The following is a 15,030-nucleotide window of genomic DNA, read 5'->3' on the forward strand; positions in this document are numbered from 1 at the left end:
TAGGGTCATATGGAAAATTAGAAGGGTGCATCAGGACAGAAGCTCTGCCTCCCAACTTCCTGCCAGGTGCACCACCACTATCTGTTCTCAGTCCATACTCATTTTCTCAGTTCATATCTTTTACTCTTTAAGGGAAGGAGGGAGGGAGAGAGAGAGTGTGTGTGTGTGTGTATTGAGCAGGGCAACTATGCTGGAATAAACATGATGAGGTCCTGGGTGTCTATGTGCTCACTCTGGCACTCTGGTGCCAGCCCAGTGCCAGGACTTTTCATAAACACTCTGGCTATAACTGGTGTGTTGTCCCTTTAACCCAGATCTCAAGCTGAGGTTGCTTCTTCCCACTGAAATCTAAACTGTACTAGCCTAAACTTCCATTTTATTACCTATGTACATTCATGGACTTCCCCCAAATTGCTGTGATTTCCAGAGCAGTTCAAACTGTATGGCTGCCTACGGTTCTGGCTTCTAACAAATAGTCCCAGTTATGGATTAGCTCTGGGAGTCCTGTTCTATCCCAAATATGAAAGTCCAATCCCTTTCAAAAAACTTCTACCAAAAACTAAACTACCCACCAAGACCCCATATGTATGAAAAGCTTTGGGTGAGGCAGTTCACACTGAAACAAAGCAACCCACTTCACACAGACTTACCTGTGCTTTCAGTGTCTTCCTTCAGACATGTTTTAATGTCCAGGTAATAACCCCCTTGAGGTGCTAACTTATTACCATCTCCCTGACTCCTTTTTATTCTTCTTTCCAATTCTCTTGTTCTGCCTTTCTCTTTCTTTAAGGACTGCTGGTGATTCTGTATTTGTCTCAATCTTCTAACATATGATTCTCATCTAGGGGTGATTATGCCCCCCCCAGGGCACAAATAATAATGCCTGTAGACATTGTTGCTTGTCACAGTGAGGGGATGTTATTGGCGTTGGGTAGGTAGAAACCAGGGATGCTGCTAAACATCCCACATAGCACAGATCAGGCTTCCACAACAATAAATTATCCAGCCCAAAGCACCAGGGGGTTGAGGAGCTTTTTTTTTTTTTTTTAAGATTTATTTATTTATTTATACAAGCACTGGGTACAGTCAGAGTTTGGAAGGGTGAGAGAATTCACCAGAGCCAGAGTGGGGAGCAGAGCAGGCAGAAGGACCGAAGTACACTGCTAAGGGGAGCAGTGGGCGGCAGGAGAGGTCTGCCTGCCATATGGGACCCTCCTCTGGTGGCCGGGGAGCAGCCGGGGATGGAACCGATATAGCCAGTTGTGTTGCCAAATGCAGATCGAGGCTCATCCAAATTCCTTCCATCTTCCCTAGAAAGTGACTATAGTTTAAAATAGCATGTACATACTTCAGTCATACCAACCAGACCTAGATCAAACATCTCTTCCTCTGCAGTCTCCCACCTCTCTTTATTCCTCCATCTGCCTCCAGAGTATGTCTGGACACCACCATTTCAGTATCATCCATTGTGTTAGACCACAGCTTCTTAGCAGTGTAGCTACTCCCCTCTAGCCATCCTCACATAATCCCTGACAGTCAACAGACACTTAATTATGTCCATGGGATGGAATCCAATGGTCACAGAACAGCTTCCTCAATCACAGTACCAAGCCTAACATAACTGGGGTAGGGGGATAGACAGTGGGCAGTTGACATTTCTATTTGACAGAGAAGGCACATGTGCTACAGGGATGACTATGAGCTGATGCAGGATATGGCCTGAGCTGAAAAGACAACTGACTGGTCCTCTTAGTGAAGGCACCCCAAAGACTAGGAACGACCATCAGAAGACCGGGCATGCACCCGTTGTGCGGAGGATATCAACCAGATGAGACTGTCGCCATTCTAATTTCCAGAGATGGCATCACAGCTTGTAATTTGCATTGCAATCAGGACTATTTTAAAGAAAGAGGTGTAACAGCCTATCTAAATATTGCTAAAGTACACATAAATGCCAGTTTTTCTTGACTGAGTAATGATAAGTGGTACAATTATTTTAGAATTAGCAGTAATTTTCCAAAGCTTTGTGAGTGGTTCATGAAGTAATGGACTTTCAAATGGTAACTTCTAGATAAACAACCAGTCAGTGAAAGAAAAAAAAATGATGCCCATATATAAAGAAGAGCAAAATAAAAGAAATAGGGAATTTCACTCTATTTCTAATCAACCATTTCGATTTCATCTTCTAATATTGTTCTATCAAGCCACCCAACCACAACATATATAAGCACCATGGAAGGAGGATGCAATATCATTTATGTATCTTTTAAAAGTTACTGACAATCAAACTTTGATACTTTCTAAGGATAAACACTTCATAATTTTGTTTATTTAAGGATAAAATAAAAACAAATCAAAAATAGCAAAGGGGAAGAGCCAACAGTGGCAGAAACCATCTGGATGTTGCTGCCAAAGTTAGTGGCTCTCTTCCAAGTATCCAATTCCTCTCCTTGCCTTGCTTCAATCTCCTGGAGCAGATTCTGAGCACCAGCAGACCCAGTGTTCCCCTTTTCTCCTTGCTACAGGACCATCCTGCTAACCCAAGTCATTTATCCTGGGCACACTGACCCACTCGTGAATCTTGGTGTGGTCTAACTCAGTATTTCTCCATTTCTTTTCTTCATCAACTTCTCTATAAAGTCTTTTTAGCCTTTTTTTTTTTCTTCAAATACTCCCCAAGGAATCTCCCCATGACATGTTAATACCACAGATATGCTGCACATCTGTTTATGTCCTGTGGCTCTTTGGAGGACAATAAGCCATTATAAAATCTAAGATTTTTTTGTCTGTGTATTAGGCAGAATAACAGACCCAAATATGTTGCAATCCTAATTTCTGGAACCTGTGAACATGGTAGGTACATAGCAAAGCAGTATTAAGGTTAGAATTGAGATGGCTATTCTGTTGAACTTAAGATGGGGAGATTATCCTGATGAGTCTATTGTAATCACATGCGTATTTAAAATGAGCAGAAGGAGGCAGAAGATAAGAGAGGGGGGCATCATAGAAAAGACCCATTGCTAGCCCTGAAGATGATCCATGATCCAAGGGACATGGACAACCTCAAGAATTGGGCCTCCCCTGGTGCTGCAGCCCCCTTAGAGCACTGTGCTGCAAAGCTCCCCACAGCCTCCGCAGTGACAGTTCTATCCCCAGCCGCTGGCGAGGGTCCCACATGGCGCGACAGCCCTCTCTTGGCACACCCGCTGCTCCCCTTAGCAGTGTATTTCGTCAGTCTGCCTGTTCTGTTCCCCGCTCTGGCTCTGGTGAATTCTCTCACCCTCCCGCGCTTCTGACTGTACCCAGTGCCTATATAAATAAATATATAAATCTTTTTTTAAAAAAAGGAAGCAGGAAAAATCAAGGGAATGGATTCTGCCCTAGAGTCTCCAGAGGAATGCAGACATGCCGACACCTTTATTACAGCAAAGTGAGACAAATTTTGAACTTCTTACAGCCAGGACTCTCATATAATAAATTTCTTATATTTTTAAGCCACTAGGTTTGTGGTCATTTATAATAGAAGCACAGGAAACTAAACCAACCCTTTACCCCAAACCAATTTTTATCCCTATAATGGCAATTTTGTCACCACTGAGGATGCACGGTCTATCCTTTCTTTGTATTTCCACTCCCTTAGCTGAGCACTGATTTAGAAGCAGGTATGTGTTAAAACTCTGGCCAAGAAGACATTATGAGGGGCCTTCTGGGAAAGTATTTTTGATCTTAAATTTTTTTGAGGTATTTATTAAACCCTTTGTGGTTTAATAGCTGTTGCCACTTACATGTAATACCTGGACCTGCTATAATAAGACTGTGAGGGCAGATGGATAGAGAAGAAGCCCACAAGTTAAGGATAACAGAGCACAAAAATGCTGTCTTCATTTTACATTAACATATTCAACCCTGGAACTGATATACCTCCAGATTTCTTGTTACATAGAAAAAAATGCCCTTATTATTTAAGCCAATTTGTGTTCGAGTCCAAGACTTGCTATCAAACAATCTTTCTTCCCTTTATCAGAAATGAACTCACTCTGTAAATAAAACATCCACCACTAGGTATCCCTCATTAGCTGAAAGTTAACATGGTGAAGAGAAATATTTGAAGTATTGGACAGTTAATAAAAGTGAGCTGCTAATTAGAGAGGTTGAGTAAACAGTTTAAAACCCAGGATAAAATAGCACAGAAGGTCCTCTTTGAGCTGGTCTTTGCCCATGTCCCAAGACTATTCCCTCTTTCTACCCCATCCTGTCCCAGCCCATAGCCTGCACTCCATGTAGCCTGTACCCCAGTCACACCAAACCACTGGCCACTGTGAACACGACTCTCAGTCCCTGTACAGTAGAGCAGGAGAGTTCCAAGAGCCCCCATACTTGACCAAAACCTTCTCATTCTTCATAATTCAACTCACATTGACTTTCTGGAACCAACTCTGGTACTGCCCTTACTCAGAGATAATTAAACACTAATAATCTTCATTACCTGTGTTCTCATAAAATCTCAGGCATGTCTACACTTCCCAAATTGTTAGCTTTGCTATGTTTATGAGCCAACTTCTGTCTCTCCCCCTCTAACATGGGTTCTGAGGCCAAAAACTGTGACTTCATATGTAGCCACTGCACCTAGTACAGTGCCGGGCACAGAATGGGAGGGCAGAGAAGGAAGAAAAGGAGTGAGGACGGAGATATGAAAGAGCATGAGTTGGGACCCTGGATGAGACATTAGGACTAGAGAGATGGTTTGAGGAGACCATCACTATGGAGATGATGGCTGAAACTGAAAGCTTGGACAAGATTACCAAGAATCCTTCAGAAACATTTTCCATTTGGGATAGGAGGAGGCAAAGGTACCAACAGGGAAACACAGGAGAAAGAGCCCTGCCTTCTGTTTAAAGAGTTTCCAGAAGAAGAAGGTAAAGGCATTAGTCGATGCAGAGTGACCAACCAAGAGGGCAGGGGTCTGGGAAAAGGCTTTGGACTTGACCTCTGCGAGCTAACCTCCAAGAGAGTAATTTCACTAGAATGAGTACAGAGGAGAGCAAATGGCAGGGACCAAGGAGAGAGGAAACCAAGAGTTGGTGTGCCCACACTTGGCGCACACTAGGCATGCAAGCACCTCACTGGCCTTCTTTTGTTTCATATTCATATAGGCTAATCATCCTGAAGCATTTTTACTTGATGATGATGATGATGATGGTAGTAGTATTACCTTTAAACATTATGATCCTTTCAGGAATAATCCCTTTAAAGATTTACTATACCAATCACCAGATGGACTATCGTACACTGAGCTACACAATGGAGGGTGTAAAACACCATCTCCTCTGCCAAAGCTGGCTTAGCAACATGGAGAGGGGTGACATGTGGTTTCAGGCATAAATTCCTTGATCCAAGGGAAAGAGCATCAGAGCAGGAGGCAGGATGCCGAATCCTGGTTTTTCTATTAATTTATTCTATGACCCTTACTAAGTGGTTCATCTCTCTGAGCCTCAGTTTCCCTTTCTAACCTGTTGTGATTCTCTAATCCACTCCCAGTTACCAGAAATAATTCAATCATTCAGTGAATATTTACCTATTAGTTCAATGTGCAAAGCATTAAGCTAAGAGGCTAATTCTTCTAATGGAAAACTCTGATCCCTATTATCATATAAATCCCTCTTGGGAAAGGTACCAGTCTGAATTGTTATTAGTCATTAACACTAATGTGTGTTTCCTTGGTTAAAATAATAATGGCAAACATTTCTTAAGAGCTTATGGCATGTTATAACCTAAGCTCAAAACTTTACAAGGACTTCCAATCTTTACAAAAACTATACCAGAGAAACCATCACTGTACTCGGTTTACCTAAAAGACAAGTTGGACCTAGAGAAGTCACTTGCCTAATACTATCACATAGTGATATCACTGAGCAATTATAAGAACAGCACTCAAACCTATGACGCAGTGTGACCCCCAAAGCCTGTTGTATTAGTCAAGGTTCTCTAGAGAAACAGAATCAGTAGGATAGGGGGATGGGAGGAAGATGATATTTATTTTGAGAAATTGATTATGCAATTATGAAGCTGCCAAGTTCAAAATCTGCAAGTTGAGCCAGAAGACTGAAGATTCATGGAAGAGCCACCAAAGATGCATTAATCTGAGGAGTGTCTGCTACAGAATTCCCTCTTGCCTGGGGGAAGTGAATATTTTGTTCTATTCAGGCCTTCAACTGATTGCATGAGGCCCATCCATTTTAAGAAAAGCAATCTGTTCTACTCAAAGTCCACTAATTTAAATGTTAATCTCATCCAACAAAAACTCTCACGGAAATTTCTAGGAAAATGTTAAACCACATATCTGAGCACCATGAGGTTGCCAATGTGACACGTAAAGTTAACCTTCATACTTGTGCACTCAACAGAACAGGTAGTCGATATTTTCTAAATCAAATTATTGGTGCACTCCAAAACATTTCCTTTTGTTTTTCTCACTTTGGTTGATAACAGAATTATCCACCCAGGTGTCCAAGCCAGAAGTTTGGGTGATATCCATGATGCTTCCTTCTCCCTTACTCTGTAGGGTCAATTGCTTGTAAAGACCTATTGATTCTCTTTCCTAACACTGTTCCTGTTTGTCACCTCATCTCTATTGTCTTACCACAGCTTTACTTAAGGTCTCGTCCCTTGTTGCCTGGACTATTGCAATAGCCGACTAACTCATCTTGCTGCCTACAAATGGAGTGAGTCTCTCCATCTAACTTTCAACCAACTGTCAGAAGCACCTTCCTAAAACACAAATCCAATCATACTACTGCCCTATTTTAAATCCTTCAATAGCCCATCTCCTTAGTGTGGTGAAAAGGTCCTTTACAATCCCAACTTCATTTATTTCTAGTCTGATCCCTGTCATAACCCCATACACTCCTTGCAAAAATATTTGCACCCCCTTAAAATTGCCATATACCTTCTTGCTTCTAAACTTTTGCAACTGCTATTCCCTTTGCCTCAAATGTCATCTTCCTATCTCCTCAAATAACTTCAAACATCATCATTTTATGAAATTGTTTCGTGAGATGTTTCTTGAAATAAAGTACTTTGATATCTGTCTTCCCAAAGTCTCAATATGGAATTTCCAAACACTATCTGTAACTCCCCCTGTAGGATTAAGTCCCTGTGAGACAGTGGTATGTTATGTTCATTTTGGTAATCCAAACACCTAACAATATAATACCTGGATATATAAGACCACTTACTTTACAAAGTAACTGAAGGCCTTAGCAGAAATATGATCTTTCAAAGATCACATTTTTTGGTTCCCCCCTCCCTTAGTGACAAAAGTGCCTGTCATTTCATAATGTAATACAGGGATTTAAAAAAATCACTGAAAAGATATGGAAATAGAAAATATCCAAAAATAGTCATTTTACCTTGAGAAGGAGTATAAAATATTTTGTTTTGTCTTTCAATTTCAAAAGTTAAAAAGATGTTTTCCAGCCTCTAAGAAGAGTTGGTAACCAAGGAAGAAAGGGTTGCTAGAACAATAATAAAAGCAGGAGAGGAGTTGGCTATACTTCAAGACACTTGCAAACATAAGAATCTTCAGATGCAAAACAGGTAAGTAGAACTTGAGTCTTCTTGCTGTCTCCAGCAGCTATGTACTCAAGTACTTGAACTGTGGGAGCAGACTGGGGAAGTTCAGATGTACTCTGAACCATGTTTGTTATAGGGAACAATACATGAAATCACAAGTCACCTTCATTATAGAGATGGGCTTGTCAGTTCTCTGTGAACCCAAGACCTGTGATTACCCAGGGGCCATGAGGTTGTAATAAATCTTAGACTCTATACATCACTAAAGTAAGGCCATGCTATGTGGTATCACATCTACAGAAAAGAAGAGAAGGTAACTGTTGAGGGGAAAGCATTCTAGGCCTCAATCACCATGGCCAAGCCTTAGGACTCTTCTAAGAAAAGTTTCTGTCCCATCACTAACCTACCCTCCCATCCTGGTCCCTGTTTAAGAATTGCCCCTGGGCCTCCCTGGTGGCACAGTGGTTGAGAGCTGGGCTGCGAAACTGCCCACAGCCTCTGCAGCGACAGTTCGGTCCCCGGCCGCCAGCAAGGGTCCCACATGGTGTGCAGACCTCTCCTGCTGCCCACTGCTCCCCTCAGCAGTGTACTTCGGTCCTTCTGCCTGCTCTGCTCCCCGCTCTGGCTCTGGTGAACCCTCTCACCCTCCTGTGCTTCTGACTGTACCCAGTGCTTGTATAAATAAATGAATGAATGAATGAATGAATGAATAAATAAATAAATAAATCCTTTAAAAAAAAAAAAAGAATTGCTCCTATTCATGATTCGTGAAGGGAACACCACAGTCCCTGTGATAATGACATTCAGTCACTGAAGGTTTCAAGATGAGCACCACAAAGATGGAAAAGGTTTGAGATAAAACCTTATATGCCAAGACCAATGGGAACTCAGAAACATAAAATCCATCAGTGGAACCAGTTTATCTTGATCATACAGGAAAAAACAAAGACATGTATGCCAGAGATAACAAACTAAGTTTTCTTTTTATAATTGAGAATTTCAGTTTAATCTTGTGCATTTGTCAATGAAAGTCTTCAACTCTGCGAAGTCCATTGTTTCACATGCTAATGTCTGTCTCCCTGAAATGCATCTCCACACCATCTCAGTTCACTCAGTTCCAAGTCCAATGCTTCATCTCCATAAATGTCCCGGACAGAACCAATCATCTCATTCTCTGCACTTCCTCAGCTGGTGACTGAACCTCAATCATGCAATTAATTTCTCTCTTCATGGCTGACCTTCTCTGAGGGTAACAGTTGTGTTACAGGCATCCAGCACTGTGTCCTTCTTCAGTACCCATCCCAGTGTCTTGCCCACAGCCAGCGTGCACTACCTCTTACCAAGAGACATCTTCTGCTGTATCATAAATAAAATTCAAAAACACCATAGAGCTCTGCTCCTGATCCACCTTCATTAATCAAGTCCTACCTCCAGCTTTTCATTTACAAGCAAAGGAGAGAAAAGCTGAACTCACAAGTTCATGTTGCTGAGATCAAGGCCCAAAGCATATGTTGGCTCACAAGGAGGGCCCAGGGCCAAAAGTCAGGGAGAAAACCAAAGTCTCTCCAAGGAAAAATGAAACAGGAAAAAGAAGAGAAACTCTTAATTAAGGACAGGAACCATAGCTGTCCCACATCAGAATGCCTCTGCCTGCTAGTGCTTCATTAACTACTACAGGAAGATAAAGCTGGACCAGGCAAATGGGGCTGCAAGAGGAAGGACACAGAGGGGCAGCAGAGAAGCCATTGCAGCCCTCACCCATGCGCCATGGCAGGGTTTCAAGCCTAAAGTGGCCCCAAGCTGTACGAAGGGGGAAATTTTCATTTGAATGAATTTCAGTTTTATTCCACTAGACTGGCCATTTTAATAACTGAAATGAGACTTTTCATATATTTTGAAGTGACGAGCGAGCTAAGACTATGAAGACACGCCATCCTCCGGAGGACAGTTAGATCATCAAGTGGAGATTCAGTAGGAAGGAGAAAAAGAAGCCAATTAAAATAAAGGAGCAGAAATTTTTAAATAAAAAAGCAGTATAGAATATATTCAACATGCCAATTACAATTATATTTTTGAAGTCAGTTCTCAATAATAGGGCTTTCCTAGGACCTTCAAGACTCGTAGAAGATAGGAGGTTTCCATGCTTCCTGACATTCACAAAGAGAACTGCTTCTTTTTCTTTAGTGGAAAAATTAAAAATTGATTTAGAAACCATAAAAGGAAGTAAAAGGTCTTTTCGTAAATAGAGGATTCAGCCATGTTTATGGCCACCAAACAAAATGTTCTAGATCCTTCTTTTCCACTGACCTGGGCTCCTCTCATTGCTGACCAATTAGGTAGTGTTCAGGAATGGCCCATTACTGAGAAGCCCTAGTAAGGCAGCTCTTTGGCTACAGTGTGATATGTGCTCTTCTCGCAGACTGGTCTCTATTGGTAGCCGGGCACTGAGTCTACCTCTCGCCACACCTGGCTGCTGGGAGGTAGGTGTGGTTCCCAACAATGAGCATCAAAGCCCCTGGGTTAACTCCCTAGGTTCCCAGCACAGTAGGGCTGAGAAAGGCAGGAAGCAATATAGAACCTCTTCAAAGTAGAGGAAAATACCCCAACAGAAGCCCTTTCTTGTCCTTGAAACTGCTTTGCTTATTGTCATTTAGATGGAGGTCAAAACTATTTTTGACAAATACTATGATTCATGCTACATTTAAATTCTATCTTTCTGAGAACTTTTAACTACTGCAGCTTAATTTAACATATGTTGATACAGTTCTACCTTGCCCCAGGCAGCGATGAATAAGACCGGGTTGCTGCTACTCTGGGGAAGGTCACAGTGGAGGTGGGAGGCAGAGTTGACATTAGCCTACACTACAGAGGAGGCACAGTGGACATTTGTGTGGTTTGCCTGTCTGGCAGCCCCTTCTCCTTGTCCTAGAAGAGAACCTCGATTCAGCTTGAGAAAATGAGTCTTCCCTGTGGTTTTGACCATGTGTTTCAAGTGGGGCTCAACCCCATCTTTCTCTGCCCAGTCCCAGACAGGTGCTAATCTGGCAGTTTGCAAGCCCACAGCTGCTGGTGGACACCTTCCCACCATGTGGAAGAAACCCAGGGATAAAGTAGAGGCCAGCGCTAGGAAAAGGAACATTCCTGTCGACTTCCTTTGCAACTGTAGTGCTAAACCTACCTGAGACCAGATGTACTCCTAGATATGTTAAGTGTCAGAACCCAAAATTCCCTCATTGGTTGTAGGCCTGAGTCCTCACTGAGACAGTGATATAAATGCTTTCTTCACTAAAGGCCTGTACAAAAGCTTGCAATCACAGAAAAGAACTCAACTACTGCTACTTAGGGAAATCCAGGAAGGACGAATCAGTAATGCTGGGTCTTAATAAAAATAACTCTGGCAAGACAGTGAGGATGCAGCATTTGCAGAGATGGAGGAGGATCCACGTGGGGCCACTAGATAATATTCAGGTCATAGGCATAGCATGAGAACAGGATGCGTGAGGAGACTTAGAAGGAAAGGCAAGAAGTTGGGCTCTTTATAGAGTACTGTCTGCCTGTCTTCCCAACAGTCCAGTAAGGCAAGGATGGGAAACAGAACGACAGAAACCAGCATGCCTGCAGCCTCAATGAGAAGTAAAAAGAATATGTTTGGAGCCAGAGGACACCGGCCTTGTAGCCCGCACAGCCACTTACTCATTAGGTCATCTTGGTCCATTACATGGCTTTTTTGAACCTTGATTTTTCCATCTATAAATTCAATTGCATTGAATTATTTTGAATTATTAATTCTGGCATAATGAAAATTCAATTAGATGGTACATGGAAAGGGAACATTAATAAATATGAGTTCCCTTTTCCTTCAATGAATTATCTACGGAGAATGTTGGATTTGGGAACAATGAGAAAGACAGAGGGGAAAGAGAAAGCGAGGAGAGACTGACAGAGACTCAAGAAAGATTTTTTTCCCACTGAAGCTCTTTGAGACCTTGGTAAGCAAATATTTACAATGAATAGACTACGGAACATGGGGCATGTTGGAATCTACAAATCAAGTCATTATGTTACATCTTAATTTTAGATACTTTTTTACCATGCTTTTTTTTTAATATATATTTTACATCATTTTTCCTTTTTATATAATGCATGCTTTCTCCTCTTAGGTGACTTTAAATGAAAAATGCACGACCCTTTTAGCCTCGTTGCTTCCGAGAAAGCAAGATGGGTCACCAGCAGCTCTACTGGAGTCACCCGAGAAAATTCGGCCAGGGTTCTCGCTCTTGCCGCGTCTGCTCAAACCGACACGGCCTGATCCGGAAATATGGGCTCAACATGTGCCGCCAGTGTTTCCGTCAGTACGCCAAGGACATAGGCTTCATTAAGTTGGACTAAATGATCTTCCTTGAATTGGCTGTGGAGAAATCTACCGTAAAGCAGAAACTAGTTTTTTGTACATAAAATAAAATACTTCAATTATAAAAAAAAAAAAAAGAAAGAAAGAAAAATGCACGAGATCTAAATTTTAGAAACCAAAGTGTCAAATTGGCCCTTTCTGTGACTTCTGAATATGTGGACCCAGCGTGCTTCTAGAATCACCCATTGTATAACAAGAGCACAAAATGTTCAGAAAACTGCATAATGATCAATGAGCCTTAAAATGAGTCAAAAACATAAGAGAGTAAAAAAGCAGTAAGAAATAGGGGTTAAGAGAAAAATGTTTGGAACTATCAAAAAGAACACTTTAAATTTCAGGTCCTAGAACCCAGGAAAAATAGCAAGAAAGATCTCTATATGGTTTTCATTGGGGAAAAAAAAAGGTAATAAGGTCTGAGGAACACTTACTCTTTTCTGTTTTTTCACTGAAGCATTAGTTAGAACAGAACTTTGTCAGGAAATAGTTCACTTAGTTTCCCTCCCTGAACCAATTCTTAGGGAGACCACCTGTCTGATCCACATGCTCCAGGACTCACCCTGTTGTTGGCCAACAGGTCTAGAGCAATTCTGTCTCAAGGACTTAGATCCCTGTAGCACAGACACTTCATTTCCTCAGGGTAGGAACGTGTCCCACTCAGCTCTCAGACTCCACACCTCTCTAGACAAGCCAATCCAAGACCTCACCTGCGAGAAATTTCTAACACTTTCTGCTTCCGTCTTGCCCCCACAGTCTATACAGTTTGTGTACATGATCCCCTTACTATCTCATTGGCATCATGCCTTTCCCCAGGTCAAACAGCACCCAGGTCAAACACAGGGCTTTCCATTGCCTGAGAATAAAATCCACACTGTCATGGCAACAAACCCATCAGTCACTCCTCCGACTGCTCTTGGTATCCTGGGCTCCACCTCTCCCTTGCTGGGTGCTAGACATACTGGTTCCCAAACATCTCTCAGAAACCCATAAACACACATCTGCTTCTATCTTAATAAGTCACAATTTATCATTATTGACTTCAATTTATAAATAACAGCTTGCTTACTTGTTTTCTCTTTAAAGAAATCTGCTCACTAGAATCTAAACCCTTTGAAACCAGGGATCAGATATCTGAATTCCTAGCACCTGACATAGCTCTTGGAACTTCATAGGGGCTCCTATCATTTGTTAAATGAATCATGAATAAACAAGCTCCCAGGGATCTGGAGTCAAGACTCTAAATCTCAGAGGCCCTATGGCTTCAGGACATCTTGCAGTCATGAATCACACCACCTACTTGTAGAGGGAACACGCTACAAGCCAGGGGGAGGAGGAGCAATAAATCAGCATTTTTTACCTACTTTCTGATTTTACATCAACGCTATTTGTCAGACCCTAACTCAGCCTTTCCCCACTGACACTGCAGGTCCACCATCTGGTTCTGGTTCTCCATATCAAGTTTAGCAATCTAAGTGATACACTTGCTTCTATTTCCCAACTTAAACCTGACTCTGGTTTCCTGGCTCTCCTTCCTTCTCCTGGATCCTTGTTGCAGACCCAGCCATGTCCCCACGCTGGCCCCATGCCTCTCCAGTGCCAGCAGGGGGCATGTGATGCTGAATCCTGACCCTGAGCAGGGCCCGCCTACGGTATAGAGGACTCTATCCTATCCCTCCCCATCTACTCCTCCAGGATACCTGCTTCCTCTGTCCTGTTGCCAGGCTGCACGCCTGTGCCTGGTGTTCACTTATCTGCTCATTCAACTGGCTTTTTAAAGCATCTTCTAGATCTTTCAGCTACCATTCTATACAAAGATTAAATAAGGTATGCTCTCCACCTCTAAGGAAGAGAGAAAAGTAATTAAAATACAAAATGGTAAGAAAACCACGTGATACCATAGAAATGTCCAGATCCTCACAGGTGCCTGCTTTTTGCCTCTACTTTGTCTTCCCCCTAATCTGAACTGTCCACCCCCAAATCTAAGGAAACACTGAAAAATGGAATGAAGACCCCGTATTAGCTCCTTGTAGTCAGCTGACCACAGAAGGACACCCCAATGCTCATTTACCCTTTCCTTGACCAAAGGTCCCTTCAAAAGTTTTATTAAGGGGGTCTCCCTGGTGGCTCAGGGGTTAAAGACAGCACTATCAAGCTATTGCCAGCCATTGCAGCATGAATTCAATTCTCCAGCCTGCCAGGGAGGTGACCCACATGGTGCAGCAGACCTCTCCAGTCTCGCCCATTGCTCCCCTCAGCAGTGTGTTTCAGTCATTCCTTCCACCTGTTCTGCTCCCCATTCTGTCTCTGGTGAATCTTCTCACCCCTCACACCTCTGGCCTACACCCCAGCTCTTGTATGAATAAATAAATCTTTTTTAAAAAGGTTTCTATTAAGGTTTTGCTTACTCCTCCCAGCCAAGTAAAACCTCTCTCTTGTCTTTCTTTGATTTTGTGACATTTGCTGGTTTCTGAAACAACCAATAGTCTTTCTTCTTAATAAAATCTCCCTCTATCTAAGTGTGGATTTGTTTTTATTTGAGAGAAACCTAGCTGAGGATTCTTTGGAGGAAGAAGTGGTAAAGATCAGACAAGCCCTGGAAATAATTCCAGAATGGAAGGACAAGGAACTAGGAACCAGACCAATGTGGAGGACAGGCAGGAATTTCAGGGTGATTGGGGCTGCTAGTGAATCTCTTGCCATGGGGCAGTAAGTTCACCCAGAACCATGATCTCTCGATCTATACTGTGCATGGCGAAGGGCAATTCTTCACTCCAACTGCACCTAGTGTTGCTCCCCAATATCTGCGGTGAGTCTCCCTAGCCCAGGTCTAGCCCTCTGTGTATACCTATACAAACACACACACATACTTCTTCCTGCAAGAACGTGTTCCTTCCACACATTCAATTGAACTCTGACAGCTCTAGAACACTCAAGGGAAAAAGGTGTAGATGTGACAGCTTGGGCTCTCTCTAAGCGTCATCTTGGATGCTCAGTTCAAGGCATCTCCAGTTGTGAGCTTAGGTTGAATTCCCATAAAGGACACAAGGAAT

The 15,030-nt window shown here is 42.4% G+C and overlaps 2 protein-coding genes across 4 annotated transcripts in view; one reads left to right on the forward strand and one right to left on the reverse strand.

Annotated features, from left to right (window-relative positions):
* Positions 1-15,030, reverse strand: part of GRM8 (glutamate metabotropic receptor 8) — a gene marked incomplete at both ends in the record, with an annotated part of 709,974 nt that overhangs the window by 543,929 nt on the left and 151,015 nt on the right. The gene's annotated exons all lie outside the window — the stretch shown is intronic.
* LOC311168770 (small ribosomal subunit protein uS14) lies at positions 11,739-12,158 on the forward strand. The gene has a single exon (XM_084230480.1). The coding sequence runs from the start codon at positions 11,791-11,793 to the stop codon at positions 11,959-11,961; it is 171 nt and encodes a 56-aa protein (XP_084086606.1). The 5' UTR covers positions 11,739-11,790; the 3' UTR covers positions 11,962-12,158.

Source organism: Talpa europaea, assembly GCF_964194135.1.
Source record: "Talpa europaea genome assembly, chromosome: 3".
Classification (NCBI taxonomy): domain Eukaryota; kingdom Metazoa; phylum Chordata; class Mammalia; order Eulipotyphla; family Talpidae; genus Talpa; species Talpa europaea.

Excerpts from the sequence above, each read along its gene's own strand:
- LOC311168770 (XM_084230480.1), top strand. The coding sequence starts at position 11,791 with ATGGGTCACCAGCAGCTCTACTGGAGTCACCCGAGAAAATTCGGCCAG.